General features: G+C 33.4%; 1 protein-coding gene across 1 annotated transcript; it reads right to left on the bottom strand.

Moving 5' to 3' along the window:
- Positions 1-2124: 2124 nt before the first annotated feature.
- LOC129748317 (intraflagellar transport protein 52 homolog) lies at positions 2125-6341 on the bottom strand. Its single transcript, XM_055742865.1, has 6 exons — positions 6069-6341; positions 5897-5999; positions 3558-3672; positions 3067-3494; positions 2758-3006; positions 2125-2699 (listed from the first exon to the last, which is right to left on the bottom strand). The coding sequence occupies exons 1-6, from the start codon at positions 6176-6178 to the stop codon at positions 2376-2378; spliced, it is 1329 nt and encodes a 442-aa protein (XP_055598840.1). The 5' UTR covers positions 6179-6341; the 3' UTR covers positions 2125-2375.
- Between the last annotated feature and the right edge of the window lie 8150 nt (positions 6342-14491).

Genomic DNA, 14491 nt, shown 5'->3' with positions numbered 1-14491 from the left:
AAAATATTTCTATGATTATTTAAGACCCCTCTCTCTTTCCAGTAGGGAGTTATAAAGGGGGAAGGGGGCCTCTTTTATAGTTTTTAACATAACTAAAAAAGTAATTAAACAAATGGAACCAAACTTGGCATGGGCGGGTATTTGGGAACGTGACATGTTCTAATGATTGTTTGAGACCCCTTCCTTCTTCCAGCGGGGAGAAAGGAAAGAGGGAGGGGAGTTTCATACAATTTTTACTGCATAACTCAAGAACTACAACAGCAAATGGAATCAAATTTGGCACGGAACGATATTTGAGTACGAGAAATGCTTCTATGAATATTTGGTATCCCTCAATCCTTCAAAGAGGTGGATGAAAAGGGGGAGGAAAGGTCTCCCTTACAATTTTAGTATAACTGGAGAGCTGATCGAGCAAATTGAACCGTATTTGACATGTGAATGTTTTTGGATACAAGAAATGTTTCTATTATAAATTGAAGCCCCATCTTTTTAGCGGAAAGATATAAAGGGAGAAAGGGGAGTTTCCATTTTTTTTTTTATCATGAATCGAGAATTAATCGAGCAAATGAAACCAAATTTGGCATCAAAAAGTATTTGAGTACGAAAAATACTTTTATGAATATTAAGTTATCACCCCTTTATTGAAAGGAGAGTACGGAATTGGGAATGTAGGAAGGAAAGAATGATGCTTACATTTAACCTTTATTTTACGAAATCCGAGAAATGGACAAAACTTAACATGGAAAATCATTTTGGTATGACTCAATGACTATTTGACATATCATCTTCCTTTCAGTGAGAAGGTACAAGGGAGGAGGAAGGCTAGCCCAATACAATTTTGTTAGAATATGTTCTCAATTAATGCTTACGAAGCCAACAAACGGAAACAAATATGGCATGGGAAGGTACTTGGCTACAAAATATGTTTCTACGATTGTTATAGACCCTTACGCTTTACAGTGTTGGGAGGGGAAGAAAGGAGGAGGCTCCATATAAATTTTGTTGTAAAGCTTAAATACTTATCAACCAATGGAACTATATTTGATATGAGAGGATTTTTGGGAACGAAAAAAAAAGTGGGTATGATTATTTAAGATCATGAACTCCATTCAGCAGGGGGTTAAGAGAAGGACAGGGAGGGGCTGTCTAATCTGTTTTTTTAGCATAAATCCAGAACATATCAAGCAAAAACAACCATATTTTATAAGTTAGATTGTTTGCGAACGATTAATTTGGGACCCTTCTTTTTTAGGGCGGAACTTAAGGAAACAGATGAAAATTATCAGATCTTTAAAACAAATTTATAGATCAAGGTTCAGAATATAAGTTATGGTTATCTTTGTGTTGCAATAGAAAACTCCAGCTGCAGCTCTCTTTTTATAGTGGTTGCTTATTAATTACGTCATAATTTAATTTAAAATAATCCCAAAAAGCAATAAAATTTTTTATAATTTCTGAAAATATCATTTGATTTTGAAAGGTGTAGCAAAGCACACCGGGTCAGCTAGTCTAAGAATAAAAGTTCCATAGACTTTTTTGGCCACATTAGTTATTTTTCCCAGTTTAAGTGCCAGAAAAAATAATCCTAAAAGTTTGTCTACTATCCTATATTTTATGTATACTTAGAGGCGCAATTTTATAATTTTTAGATAAAACACTTTTTATCAGGAAATTATTGCGTCAAAATAAGTCATTGGATAAATATTAATAATTTCGTGCTTACCAATGATCAACATCAATTCAGAAGAAAAACATACCTTTATGGACTCGATGATACAAGTGAACCCATAACACACATTTTAGAAAACTTTTTCTTAAAAAATTGAGAGTTTACTATTTCTTTGAAAATATGGCATTAAGAAGTTTATATTATACCTACTCTAACGATTGATATACAGGAACATATATTTTCATTATATTTTTTTTCGTGTGGATTCATTTTGAAGTGAAAAAAAAGATCTTCAAGACACATTTTGCTAAATTTTTCAAACAAAGTGCAATAACTCAAAAAAAGAACTAATTTTAAATTCTTAAGATATCAGGTTTGTAGTTTTGTTCCATTTGGCAACATTTTCAAGATAATTTGATCTATGTAAGTTATTACAGTTTCGAGATATAGCTGAGGAATCAAGTATCCCCAAGGATCAAGTATCCTAAATCTCCCCTATAACTTTTCTCCTGACTTTTTTGGAAAATTAATCTCAATGTACAATTTTTGGTGTTGCGGGATATGGTAACCCTACGCTAGTGGGACAGCAAGTTCTTCTGTTTTTAACAGAAATGATTTATTTATGAAACTTGTTAAAAGATTAGTGTTTATGTAATTATAAGATAAACACTCCTTAGCTTTGCGACAAGAATAAAATTTACACTTTTCAATCTTTGTCAAGTTTCTTGTAATGGGCTATTTTCACGCTGATGACATTCAGAACCTCCTTCGCCGTCATCCGTTGGTCGTCCTGGCACACTTTCAGAATCCGGCCACATTCCTGAATGAAATAGCCTAGCTCCTTTTCATCCACCGAACCTGCCGATGTGCCAGTACTTCCTTGTGTTTCTTTGCGTAGGTTTTCCAAAGCTGGTGCCAAACACTTGTTGGTAAGCTGAGTGATCTGGGCCTTTTCTGAACTGAACGCTTCATCTAGATCAAATAGTTCAAGTGGAGGCGCTGCCAGATCACTAAAGATCGGTTGGAACACCTATAAGGAAAATTTAAGGGAACAATTGAATGACCGAAACAAACACTTATAAACTGACCGCAAGTTGCAACGGAGGCAATGGGATCTCGAACTGGGGTTTGATGATCTTTAGGGGCTCATACTGTACGTCTAACTTCTTGTAGGTACCAATGACGTCTCTCAGAAGGTCGTTGTTGATAGAGTACAGAGACATGTCGAACAGTTTCTTAAAATCTGCCGGTATATCATAATCCAATGAGTCCATCAAACACGATTTTGGTTGGTCTGCCAGGTAGATTGTGTCCGGGATGATCGCATAATCATTAATCTATAAAAGTTTTGAAAAAGAAATGATTAACTGTGACGCAAGATAACATTCAGCACAAACCTCTAAGTCGTTGAAATCCGACGACTTAAATCGAACATTGTCTTCAAGTATCAAACTGAACAAGCTGTCCCATATGGCCATGTTAATTTCGTTGGAAATATATTTATCCTGAAACATGTGCCCAGAGCCGATAGCGACTATTTTGCCGTTGGTTTCGTTTTGAAAGTACCCGGCTAATGGGCGATTGAAAGGATAGACAACTGGTCCTGTAGTAAGCAGCACTGTCGAGGGATGAACCACATTCATCGTGGCCCCAAAGGGATAAACGAACTCCACTTTGTACTTGTCGTCCATAAAATCAAACGCCGTCAGGATGCTTTTGCTGTACTCCAACAGACTGTTGTTCATGGCGTCACTGGCAATGCCACCACTAATGAGCGATTCTTTGGGATGAAAATATTTGTAATACTGGGGCCGGACGACGCAATCTAGTAAGAAATTAACACAAAAATGATTAAAAACTACACAAAACAAGAATCAATTTTACTAACCACTATTGATAGTCATTCCGAATTCTTCTAGAAGAAAGTTTACATTCGTATTGAAGCTAATTTCGCCACCTTCACCCAACAACAACAATAGACGACCTCCCTCCGTGATGTAATCCTGAAACATTAAAAAAACAATTATTATTTCAAATCGACTCCTACGGAAATAGGATCTTTGAGATGAAAATCATTCTATTTACGAAAAACCATTTAGGTATTTTTTCAGCAAATCTAACAAATACAACTTAGATATTCATTTTATACATTCAAAGTCCTGAGTTTTGAATGGTAAATTGTGAAGTTCTTATCTATGAATTATAAATGTTTTGATAATTATTAATTCTAAATAAGGAAGTTTGAATTATGATTTTTGAATCATAAAGTTGAGTTATGAAATTTAACCAATGAATTTTGAACTATGCATTTTGAATAATAATTTTTTTTACGAATTTTGTATTATGAATTTATGAATTATGAATTCATTATATTTGGAGTTATGAATGTTGAATTACTAATTTTTATTCAAGAATGAATTATGAATAGGCCGGAACAAATTTCAAATCCTTCTTTTGTCACTCGAAGTTGGAACATCGCGAGGGGGGGCTGGTTTACAATAAAAAATAATGCGAAAAACAAATTAATTGGAATAAATTGCTCGAAAGCTTGTATGCAACAAAATTGCATGCTATATCATTGCACAAAACCTATAAATCAAGTAATGAATTATGAAGTTTTAGTTATTATTAATACAGAGCTCTGAATTCAGAACCCAAAATTTCAACCTAGAATTCAGAGTTCTTGGCTTGGAATTCAGAATTCAGGATTGAAAAAAGAAAAACAGAGCTAAGTATTCAGAATTATGAATTTCAGTATTGAAGGTTTCAATTTAAATTCAGCAATTCAGACTTTTGAATTAAAAAATCATTATTCTGTATGAATTCTGAATTAGGCACTCGGAATTCAAAATTCTAATTTTAACTTAAAAGATCGTTAAGTTTTCTGAGTTAAAAATTCGGAGTTCAGAATTCAGAGAAAAAAAATTAAAACCTCAGCTTTACGAACTAACCATACAGTATTCAGATATGGGAGTTAAAGATTCAAAACTCTGAATTCTGAAAAAAATTATGCATTTAAGAATTGAAATATCAGTATTCAATACTTGGAATTCTGTTTTTGGAATTCAGCATTGATTATATCGATTCAGAATTTTAAACACTAGATAGTAATTCTTAAGACTGATTTGTAAACTTTGAATTTTGGGTTCTGAGTTTTCAACTTTTAATTCCATATCAGAACAAGAATTTTTAATCATGAAATTTTCATATGAATTAATCTAATATTTTTTTAATTTTTGGCTTCAATTTTGAATCCTGATCTGAATTCTAAAGTCTGCATTCTAGGAATTCAGAATCCACAGTTTATGATTTTGAAATCATAGTTAAGAAATTGAAAAACTATAAAAACTTTAATAATATTTTCAATTTAAAATTTCATATATAAAATTTATAATTCAAAATTTCAAATGTAAATTCATAATTCAATAACACAAATAATTTTTTTTTAAATTTATTTACATAGTTTCTATTTATAATTCAGTATCCAGAGCTCGAAATTAAAACTCTCAATTCAGAATTTTAAGTTAGGATCACAATTCAGTATTTGAAAAACTTAGACACGAATGCCACAAGATGAAATGTCTTAAAAAAACAAAAAAAAGTGTTTGAAATTCCTCATCCAGTTATCAAAATTATCAAATCAGAATTCAAAAATAAAATTCAGAGTTTATTATTTATTATTTAAAATTTGGAGCTAAAATTCTGAATTCGAAAACTAAGTTCTGAGTTATAAAAATTGGATTTTGATATATAAATTTCGAAATATACATAAATATTGAAATTTAATTTCTGAATTCCTATTTCGAAATCTTAACCCCAAACTTTAAGTCTTTGGTTTGTCTTCAACAAAGTTCTTAAATTTTAATTCAATATAAAATACTCGAAGTCTTTCTTCAGCGGTGTCAGAAAAGTTGTAATGTTGTAATTTGTAATTAAAATTTGTAGAAAATCTAGAATTCAATTTTTTAAAGCTGTATGAAGGGTAATAAATAGATTCAAAATCAGTTATGATTTTCATGTAGGTTGGTTGGTTCATCAGTTAGAAATGATCGATTTTTTTTTCAAAATCGATCAATTTCAAAATTTCTACACGCCATATCACTAAAACAAGACTCGATAGACAAAACCTGATAAATGATTCGATTTCATGACGCCAAAATCTTCCAAAAATCGTTAATAAATTATTAGCACCAAAAATGCTGTTCTCTACATTCTTTAGAAAATTACCTTCAGGTATTGAAACTCCGTTTCGGTAAACTTTTCCTGCGGGCCGGCTAGAACAAATACTGTTACGCCTTTCAGCACATCCGGTGTAATTTCATTTTTGTTGCTGCAAATGAAGATTCAAGAATTTTTTGTAAATATTCAGTTTTATTGTTTTGTTTTGAAAAATACTAACTTTTCAACGCGATAGTTTACTTTGAGTTTCCGATGCAGAGTTTTGTAATTGTCTGGTAGCTTAAACATTTCATTTTTGGACACGTTAAACACTACGTTGATGTTGTTCATGATGAAGTTGGTCAGGCTGTTTAAAATTCACAACAAACCTTGCTAAAATAAATATAATTTTTTCAACTGCTCTATTTTTTCTTGAAATCTCACTTTTGCTGAATGAGGGATAACAAGCTCTGAGTACCCGTAGGCGAGTTGCTGTAATATCTCTTTAGATCATCTTCACAAAATCTAAAATTTAGAAAGGTAAACTTAGCAGGCTGTACGATGATATTTTGAACTTGTGGTGAACTTTGATGATCAAAACAACCCTACATCGTTTGTTTGCCTCTTGGTTGTTATGGTTACCGGAGTGAAATGTATGAAATACTCATTCTAGAATTTCATTTTGCGCGCGCATTCATTGATGAATTCGTCCTACAGTGCTGGACAAAACCGTCCCATTATTTGTTGCATTCAGCAAGAGGCTTTATGGATTATGGTGGTAAACATCATCAACTTACCAATGTTCATGTGGCATAACTGTACGCTTCATTAAGCAAAAAAAAAAAAAAATTGACTTACTGAAAATTACCAGAATGAATTTCAAATTTTCGATTTCCCATATCGACATGGTCAAGGTAATCACTAATAGGGTGTCATCCTTATTCATGTATTCAAGATCTTGTAAGGTAATCTTCCTAAAAATAGAATAGCTAAAATACTTGTAGGGAATGTATCAATTCCTTCAATTCGAATAGAACGATGTGTTTGGTACCGTAAAACGGGGTAACATTGATCACCGGGGTAACTTTGACCAACAATAAGTTTTTCCACATTATCATCAATAACTCAGTCTATAGTTTGAATTTTTGAAAACTATTTTCCACGTTTGAAAGCCTATAAATTGAGCATCAAATAGGCAAAATTTGGTTTGTATTTGAATTTTTTTTTTTGTAAGTAAAAATGTAATTACAAAATCTTAAAAAATCTATTTTTTCCAAGGCACGCAAACAAACAGCTCTTCTGATGATACCAAAAAGCATTTAGAAGCAAACGGGTTGTTGAATATGAAAGAACAACTTTTTTTCTTCGTATATGTACAGTTATAGTAATATTTTATATGGCATTTAATGATATTTTTTTTATATTTAAAATATAAGGACATTTTCAAAAAGTAAGCCCATATTGGAAAAAAAGGATAACAACCCTATCAAATGGTTAACTTTGAAGAAAAAATTAAAATGGAAATAGTGGGGGGTTCTAAGAGAATGTGTGAAAGTAAAATTTCATTTTTATTTTGAAGCTCAGACTATTTAGCAATTGTTTTAATTTTTGCCCCTAAAAGTATGCAGCATCATTGTTCTTTTTCCGATTATAAATGTTTTTGAAAGAAAACGTTAAAAAGCAAGAGAAAATTGATAAACTAGGTGAAGGTGTTTTGCATCCTTTATGATCAAGAAAACTCGATAAAACCGTCAAAATAGAGACTGATCAATGTTACCCCAAAACATCAAATTCTGAACAGAGACGAAATTGATTTTTAAATCAAATTTAAAGTAGTCTAATAAATTTCTGCAACCATGTTTTACGTTCATAGGAGTCCAGTACTGGTTTTAAAAATATGAAACATGCCCAATTCCCTTAACAGAAAAAAATAATTGAGAAATATTGAAAAAAGTGATCAATCTTACCCCGGATTACGGTACCATAAAACAGTGACGAGTAAATGTCGTCGTTTGATTTACGATTAACGTTATTCCTGTATCCAGAAGCAGGTATCCGTTTACAATTGAACGCGTAAATTCTAATTTGGGAAACCGTTCCAAACATGCTCCGGAAATTTTTACGACCTTGTAAAGGAACAACATGGTATGACGCACGTTGGGCGGATTGAATAACTTACGTATTCAAAACGACAATTTTTTTTTGTTGAAATTATTAATTGAGGAACTCTTCCTACATTTTTTTAAGATCATTTAGATATGATTCAATACCGTCAAACAGGGCGTCATGCAACTACAGGATTAGATGCACCATTTGTATACCACAACACTTTTTCTTTTTTTATTTTAATAGAATGTGATAAAGTTATCATTTAATGATAACAAAATGATGATAACATCGTTTCTCACACCGTGAGATAGTTTTTTTTAAATCTTTTTATAGAAAATTAAAAAAAATCGAAATGTATCAATTTCATCATTTTTCGATGCCGTAAACAAAATAGTATGCCGGATAGGCTTAATGATATCACCTAAAAACTTTAGATTGCTTTAAAACTGTTGGTGTAAAAATATTTTACGGACAATCACCAAATTTTATAAAATAAATATTTTTATAATTCAGTTACCAGTCTAGGCTTAAATGTATCAAAATGCAAATCAATGATGCAGCCTTTAAATCTCAGTTCCAAACCTTGGAATTTGATTGTTTTGCTTCACGCGTTTGTTAATTTTAAAATTTCATCCATCCAAACATTAATTTTTATGATTTCAGCTAAAAGAATTTTTAGTAGTATTTTTTACCCCTGAATGTATGCAGCACCCTTATGCTTTTTAAAAAAAAAAAACATTTTTGATAGAAAAAATGTAAAACTTAATTCGAACTAAACAAAATATTACTAAATTTGGTGCTTTATGCGTTATGAAATACCGAATATATCAAAAACTATGAATTTTCAAACGTTTTCATTTTATTTTTCATAAAAAAACACAGTTTGTTTCAGCTTAACCTAGGCTTGCCAGATACTTTCAGAAAAAATCGGGACATTAAAGAAAATCTTTAAAAACCTTAATTGTATAGTCAAACTTGTACGTTTACCATCAGCCAAAGTTGTTCATAGAAAGTGTGGAGTACACTAAGTTTTGTTTTAAACTCCGATTGATTTTGGTCAGTTTTTATGACATGACTTCTATTCACACGGTTTTTGCCATATGCACCGATATTTTCCATGGTTCTCGCGAATTACGGCGTTATTTGAGAAAAAATATTTCAAGTCGTACTCTCATCCGAAAAAGGAACGTTAGATTCACCTGTATTTTCACGTAGGCGCTCATTACGTGAATTTTTGCTTGATTTACGTGAAGCACTTAGAAGCTAATAAAAAATCACTTGACATTTACGTGAAATTCACAAAGCCGTTTGTTTCCAAATCAAAAACACATCCGATTTACGTGAAAATCCAGTGATTCGCCAATTACAGATGGGTCTGGTGCATTCTATGTGCTTTTCACGTAAATCTCAATAGCTTATTAAGGTAAAATCGATGTGAAAAATTATACAGCTCGGTACGGCATGGATCCAACAGTTGCTGCTGACAGATAAGGGGCCGTTCAAATATTACGTAACGCAATTTTCGGTCATTTTCAACCTCCCCACCCCCCTACGTAACACATTCGTCTCAAATTTTCTATCTTAAATCCATAAAGCGTAACAAACTCTCACACCCCCTCCCCACCCTACTCGCGTTACGTAATATTTGTATGGCCCCTAAACGAATTCTTGGTGATGGAGAAGCTGCATTTTTGTAAGTAATAAAAACTTTGTAATGTGTTTGTTTATTCATACAACATTTGTTATTTTTTCAGAATTGGAATTGGAGCACCCAGACAGCCGAGTAACCACTAAAGGGGCATACCAAATGCCATTTTCGCGACGATGGTTTGTGTTGTAAAATGATGTAAAGTAAAGTTTAGTTAGTTTTTAAGTGGAAATTTAAAGTTTTGTGATAATCGTGTTATACTTTATCATTTATTCAAGATAATAAAAAATCTCCCGCAAAATTAAAACAATATTTTATTTAAAACATTTGAAAAAACTCCGTACGTTCATATTTTAATGAAAACTACGTGAAATGCATGCAGCAGAAGAAATCAACGTACGTGTAATCCACGTACGCTTCATATAGAATTCACCTACAACTCACATAAACTTTACGTGAATTTGGCTTGCAGCGTGAGCTCTGCTTGCTACCTGAAATTCACGTAGGTTTCACGTGATTTTCATGGTGGCAAAAATCTATGTACATTTTCACGTAGCGTTCATGTGAAGAGTTTTTTCGGTGCACATGTAAACGGCTAATTTGATTTGATATCGAGAATCGAACAGAAGATTGGTGGAAGAATTCGAGCATGCTGAAGACTTTGACCCGTAAAAATACTAATTATAATTTTGTAAATATATGTTACAGGAAAATTAGATCACTATTTTTCATTAATCAGAATCGTAACATCGATAACCTGAGTATTTTATTTATAAACTATAATATTAACAATGAAAAGACTTGAAATTTACATCCCTGTTCATTATTACACGACAGCTTTCTTCGTCGGTTTTCATAATCGATTTCGATCTAAATTTACACGCTCCCAAATTTGCATCTTAAATGCAAAATTCGTTCCGCAAATATTCTCTAACTGAAATTATCTGGCTTAGAAAAAATAAAAGAGAGATATTAATATGTTTTTTATTTGATCATTGATCGCATTCATCGAAATAATAAAAATATTTCCTCATGACAACGAGGAAGATTTTAGACTTAGTTTGAAGCCAAAATAAAAACCCTAAACAAAATAATAAAAATCAAATTCCATGCAGATACAGATATAAGAGCTCAAGAGTAAGATTCAAAACCTATTATCAGATTTTATTGATAACCACAATTCAGTGTCTCAAATCAAGATTTTTGAAACAAATCACTAATGAAATTCAAATACTTAATTGAGGTCAAAATTACAATCAAAACCAAAGCCGGAATTTTTTAATTCGTAATTCAAATGGTAATTTCAATTTTAAATCTTCAACTCTGGAACTCTTTCATAAATTTATGTCAACGCAATACGGCCCAAATACGAGAATTCTCGTTTATTCGCTAGTCGCTAATGTGCTGCTTTCAGAAGTATCACTCAAATATAATACATTAAAAAATGGAACTCTATTCTGCAAACTTGAAAACAACACTTTCGGCAACCCAAGATACTGAATTTATTAAAAGTGGCCCCACGAGTTTTGAGATATAGAATGCCGAATTAAGGTGTTACTCTACATAGATTTCTTCGCGGTCCTTAATGTGTAATGAGCAACGTTTTTCAAATTTCGACTACGCTAAGAAAAAGTTATTTCAACTACCATTAAATCCGTATGGAAAATTCGAAAATTTAGCTATTTATGAACGAAAATGCAAAAATGTGGAATGTTAGAAGGTGTTGAAATTCTCATCTTTCACAGATTGTCTTTTGTTCTCTTGCGATGCAATTTTCGATACATTCAACAAACTTTAAATAAAAAGACTTATGAATTTATTTATTTCTCCCATTAGGTGTTTTGAAAAAATCCAAGAGAGGAGGATGACAACAGAGAAATTTGATATTTGTTTCGGTCTTATTACAAAAACAGAAAACTCATAGCGGGCTCGTTTTCTAAACTGTTTTTTTGGGTGTTTATTTAAAAAGCAGTTTGAACGCTGCAGATGTGTTTTGTTGGATGTTTTTATCTGAATTCCTCTCTCTGGATTTGTCTAAATTTTGTGTAAAAAAAATCCCAAATCAAATGAGCAGATTTCTCAAAATATAGACCAAAATTTCACCCTGATTTGTAAAGCCCTCCTAAATGCAGAAAATTCGGCAATGCTTACTTTAGCGCGGCCCTATAACTTAAGTTAAAGTGATACCATTAAAAATATTAATTCTCGGGGTCTGCTTATTTTTGGAGACAATACATTTCAAAAATTATCAAGCATTGCCATCTTGGAATAATCTCTTTTAGTATAACCCAAAATAATCTTACAAAACAAAAAAATCTTTTAGATACATTTTTAGAAAAAAACAGATATTGGAACAAAATTGTGCTTGCAGCTTTGTGAAATTATCGATATTTTAGTCTTGAACCTGATGTTCAGCTCTGTAACATAACTTCGTTATTTTGCATCGAATTTACTCGTTGTTATTCCAAACTATGTGATTTCGTGATTTATGCCCTCCTGAGCCCTTCTAACGCCCCCAAATTACTAAATTGAGCTCAGCGACCCCAAGGGGGCGGTAGGGACCACTTTGAAAACCATTGAGTAGGGTGCATTTTGGAAGAACGAGTCAAGCTATAAGTATTCCGGCATCCGTGTATATACTTGACCAGCTGGCAACTGATTGAATTATTATTTATTATTATTCTTATTATATAGTCAGTTATAAGTGGAAACACATCTTACCTGTCGGCAACTTATGGAATTCGAACCCAAAAGTATTTCTTGCCGATACCGGGAATCGAACCCAGTACGCCTGGCATACCAAAACCAGACTCGCAACAGCCTATCCGCTAGACGACATCGGCGCTATCGTCGGCGCTTATAATGAAAGTGATATACAAAAATTACTTTTTAGTGTACTTTTTAATAAGCATTTGAACTTCCAAGCCTGTCGACATATTTCTTTCTTGAACTGTCATAAAAAAACCGAATGGTAAAATTAAAGTTCCTCATGTAAATCGTACTAATTGTATCCCTGTACCCGTACTCTGTACCTCTAGAGAAACTTCAGGGTCCCTTGTCCAAAGGTGGGATTCGAATAGCGGGACAATGTTCACAATTCTTCCCAGTTCCTACCTCACGCGTCGTGTATAGCTGACCGAGCCAACCTTCATCGGGGAAGAATCTTTTCATTTAGTAGAAATGTCAATTCGTGCGGTGTGAATCGTAAATCCACCCCGAGCGATGGCGATAAGTGAGTTGCGATAAAGCTCGCGAACGACACACATTGCACCTTTGCCTTGCTCGCACAGCCTAGCTAGTGGTATGAAAATATAATAAAATTTGCCACCAACCACGAAGTCCAGAAACTGGCCCATCGATATTCTTTTCTTCCACCAGGCAGCAGCGCGAAAAAACTCGCGCGACAATTATCGATGTTGGTGGCTCATCGCCAAGTTTCAGGTTACATCGGGAAATTCTCGGCAATTCCTTCCTTCCTTGAGAGCTTTAACAACATGGATACCTACTCCAGGCTCAAAAGGTGGAGCTTCTCCTTCCACGGCAGCTGATCTTTATATTGGAACAAATTTTGATTGCACTCTTGGCTTGCGTTTGTGATATCGTAAATGTTTCGTTTATCTCCCGATCGATAAACAAGATGCATCTGTTGAAGAAACTGCTAAATAGCAGACAAATAAACAACCATAACTACAAGATGAAGAAATTTGTTTTGCTTGCTAGTTGGATCCTTTGTATGTTGGAGTAGTTATCCCCGAAACGGCTAGGTTATGCTATGCCAAGTGCTGTTTATTTACCTCAATTTCTAGAATATCTAGAAAATAACTCACGTGACAGCATCCATGTTGTTATATTATACTAGCTGCTGGGTGTGCTTTGCTACACCATCTTAAAATAAATGAAATTTGTAAAGAGATAATGGTATAATGTTAAATCAAAGATAATTTCATCTTAGTGAAAGTTGATCTTTAAATTTCTTTTTAAGGCATGAAATTTTTACTGTATTTTTGAAGTTTCATGAGATCTTTAATAATACATGTTTCATACGTATGGATTTCCCAGCCTCTCCCTCTTCCAAAATGGGGAAGCTCACGAACTTTCATAAAAACATTGTTTCTATCTAAATAACGTCACATGGCACGTTTGACTCCATCATTTGATGAGTTTTCAAGTTAGGCCAAACAAAACATGAAAAAAACTTATCTCCTTTTCTCCTCCTCCTCCCTTACTTTCCCTTTCAAATCCACTCCATCCACCTCAAGGAGGTTGGCGTTTCTAATTACCATACCCGTTTTTTCGTACCTACCCAAAACCCTTTCATATTAAGATCGATTCCATTGGATAGTAAGTTCTTATTATATTTTTATATTTATAATTATTAATTCATCGAACAATTGTGTTTAAATGGATAACTTCACGATCACAAAGAATGAAACAATCTTGATTGGTGTAACCGACGAACAAAACGACTTGATGGCTCTCCGAACTGATGTAAGTTCTCAACATCCTGGAATATGCGCATCATTGCGCTGATTGGTTCATTGTAACCGTAGGATGTTTTATGAGTTCGACTCGACAGCAGCGAATGAGATCGTGACATTCTCGACGGAGCCCTAAAGCTGATCATCCTAAGCAGGTTTGGTGATTGTACTTCTCCGTTCAAAATTCTAGCGACAAATGTGGCCTGTTGAGTTTTTCGACGACATCGAGAGAATCTAGTCCTAAAAGCTGGCACCGATGAGAATAAGGGGGTAGATCTTCGTGATGGTTCCACAGCAGATGACGTAAGGCGGATCTGATAAACCGCTTTTGCACTCGTTCGATTCGTAAGATCCAGCTTAGCTGGTAGGGGCCTATACGATTGAAGCGTGCTCTAGAATAGATCGGACAAGTGCACAGTACAGTGACTT

This window comes from Uranotaenia lowii, chromosome 2, assembly GCF_029784155.1.
Source record: "Uranotaenia lowii strain MFRU-FL chromosome 2, ASM2978415v1, whole genome shotgun sequence".
NCBI classification, from domain to species: domain Eukaryota; kingdom Metazoa; phylum Arthropoda; class Insecta; order Diptera; family Culicidae; genus Uranotaenia; species Uranotaenia lowii.
This window is presented reverse-complemented; position numbering and strand designations above follow the sequence as displayed.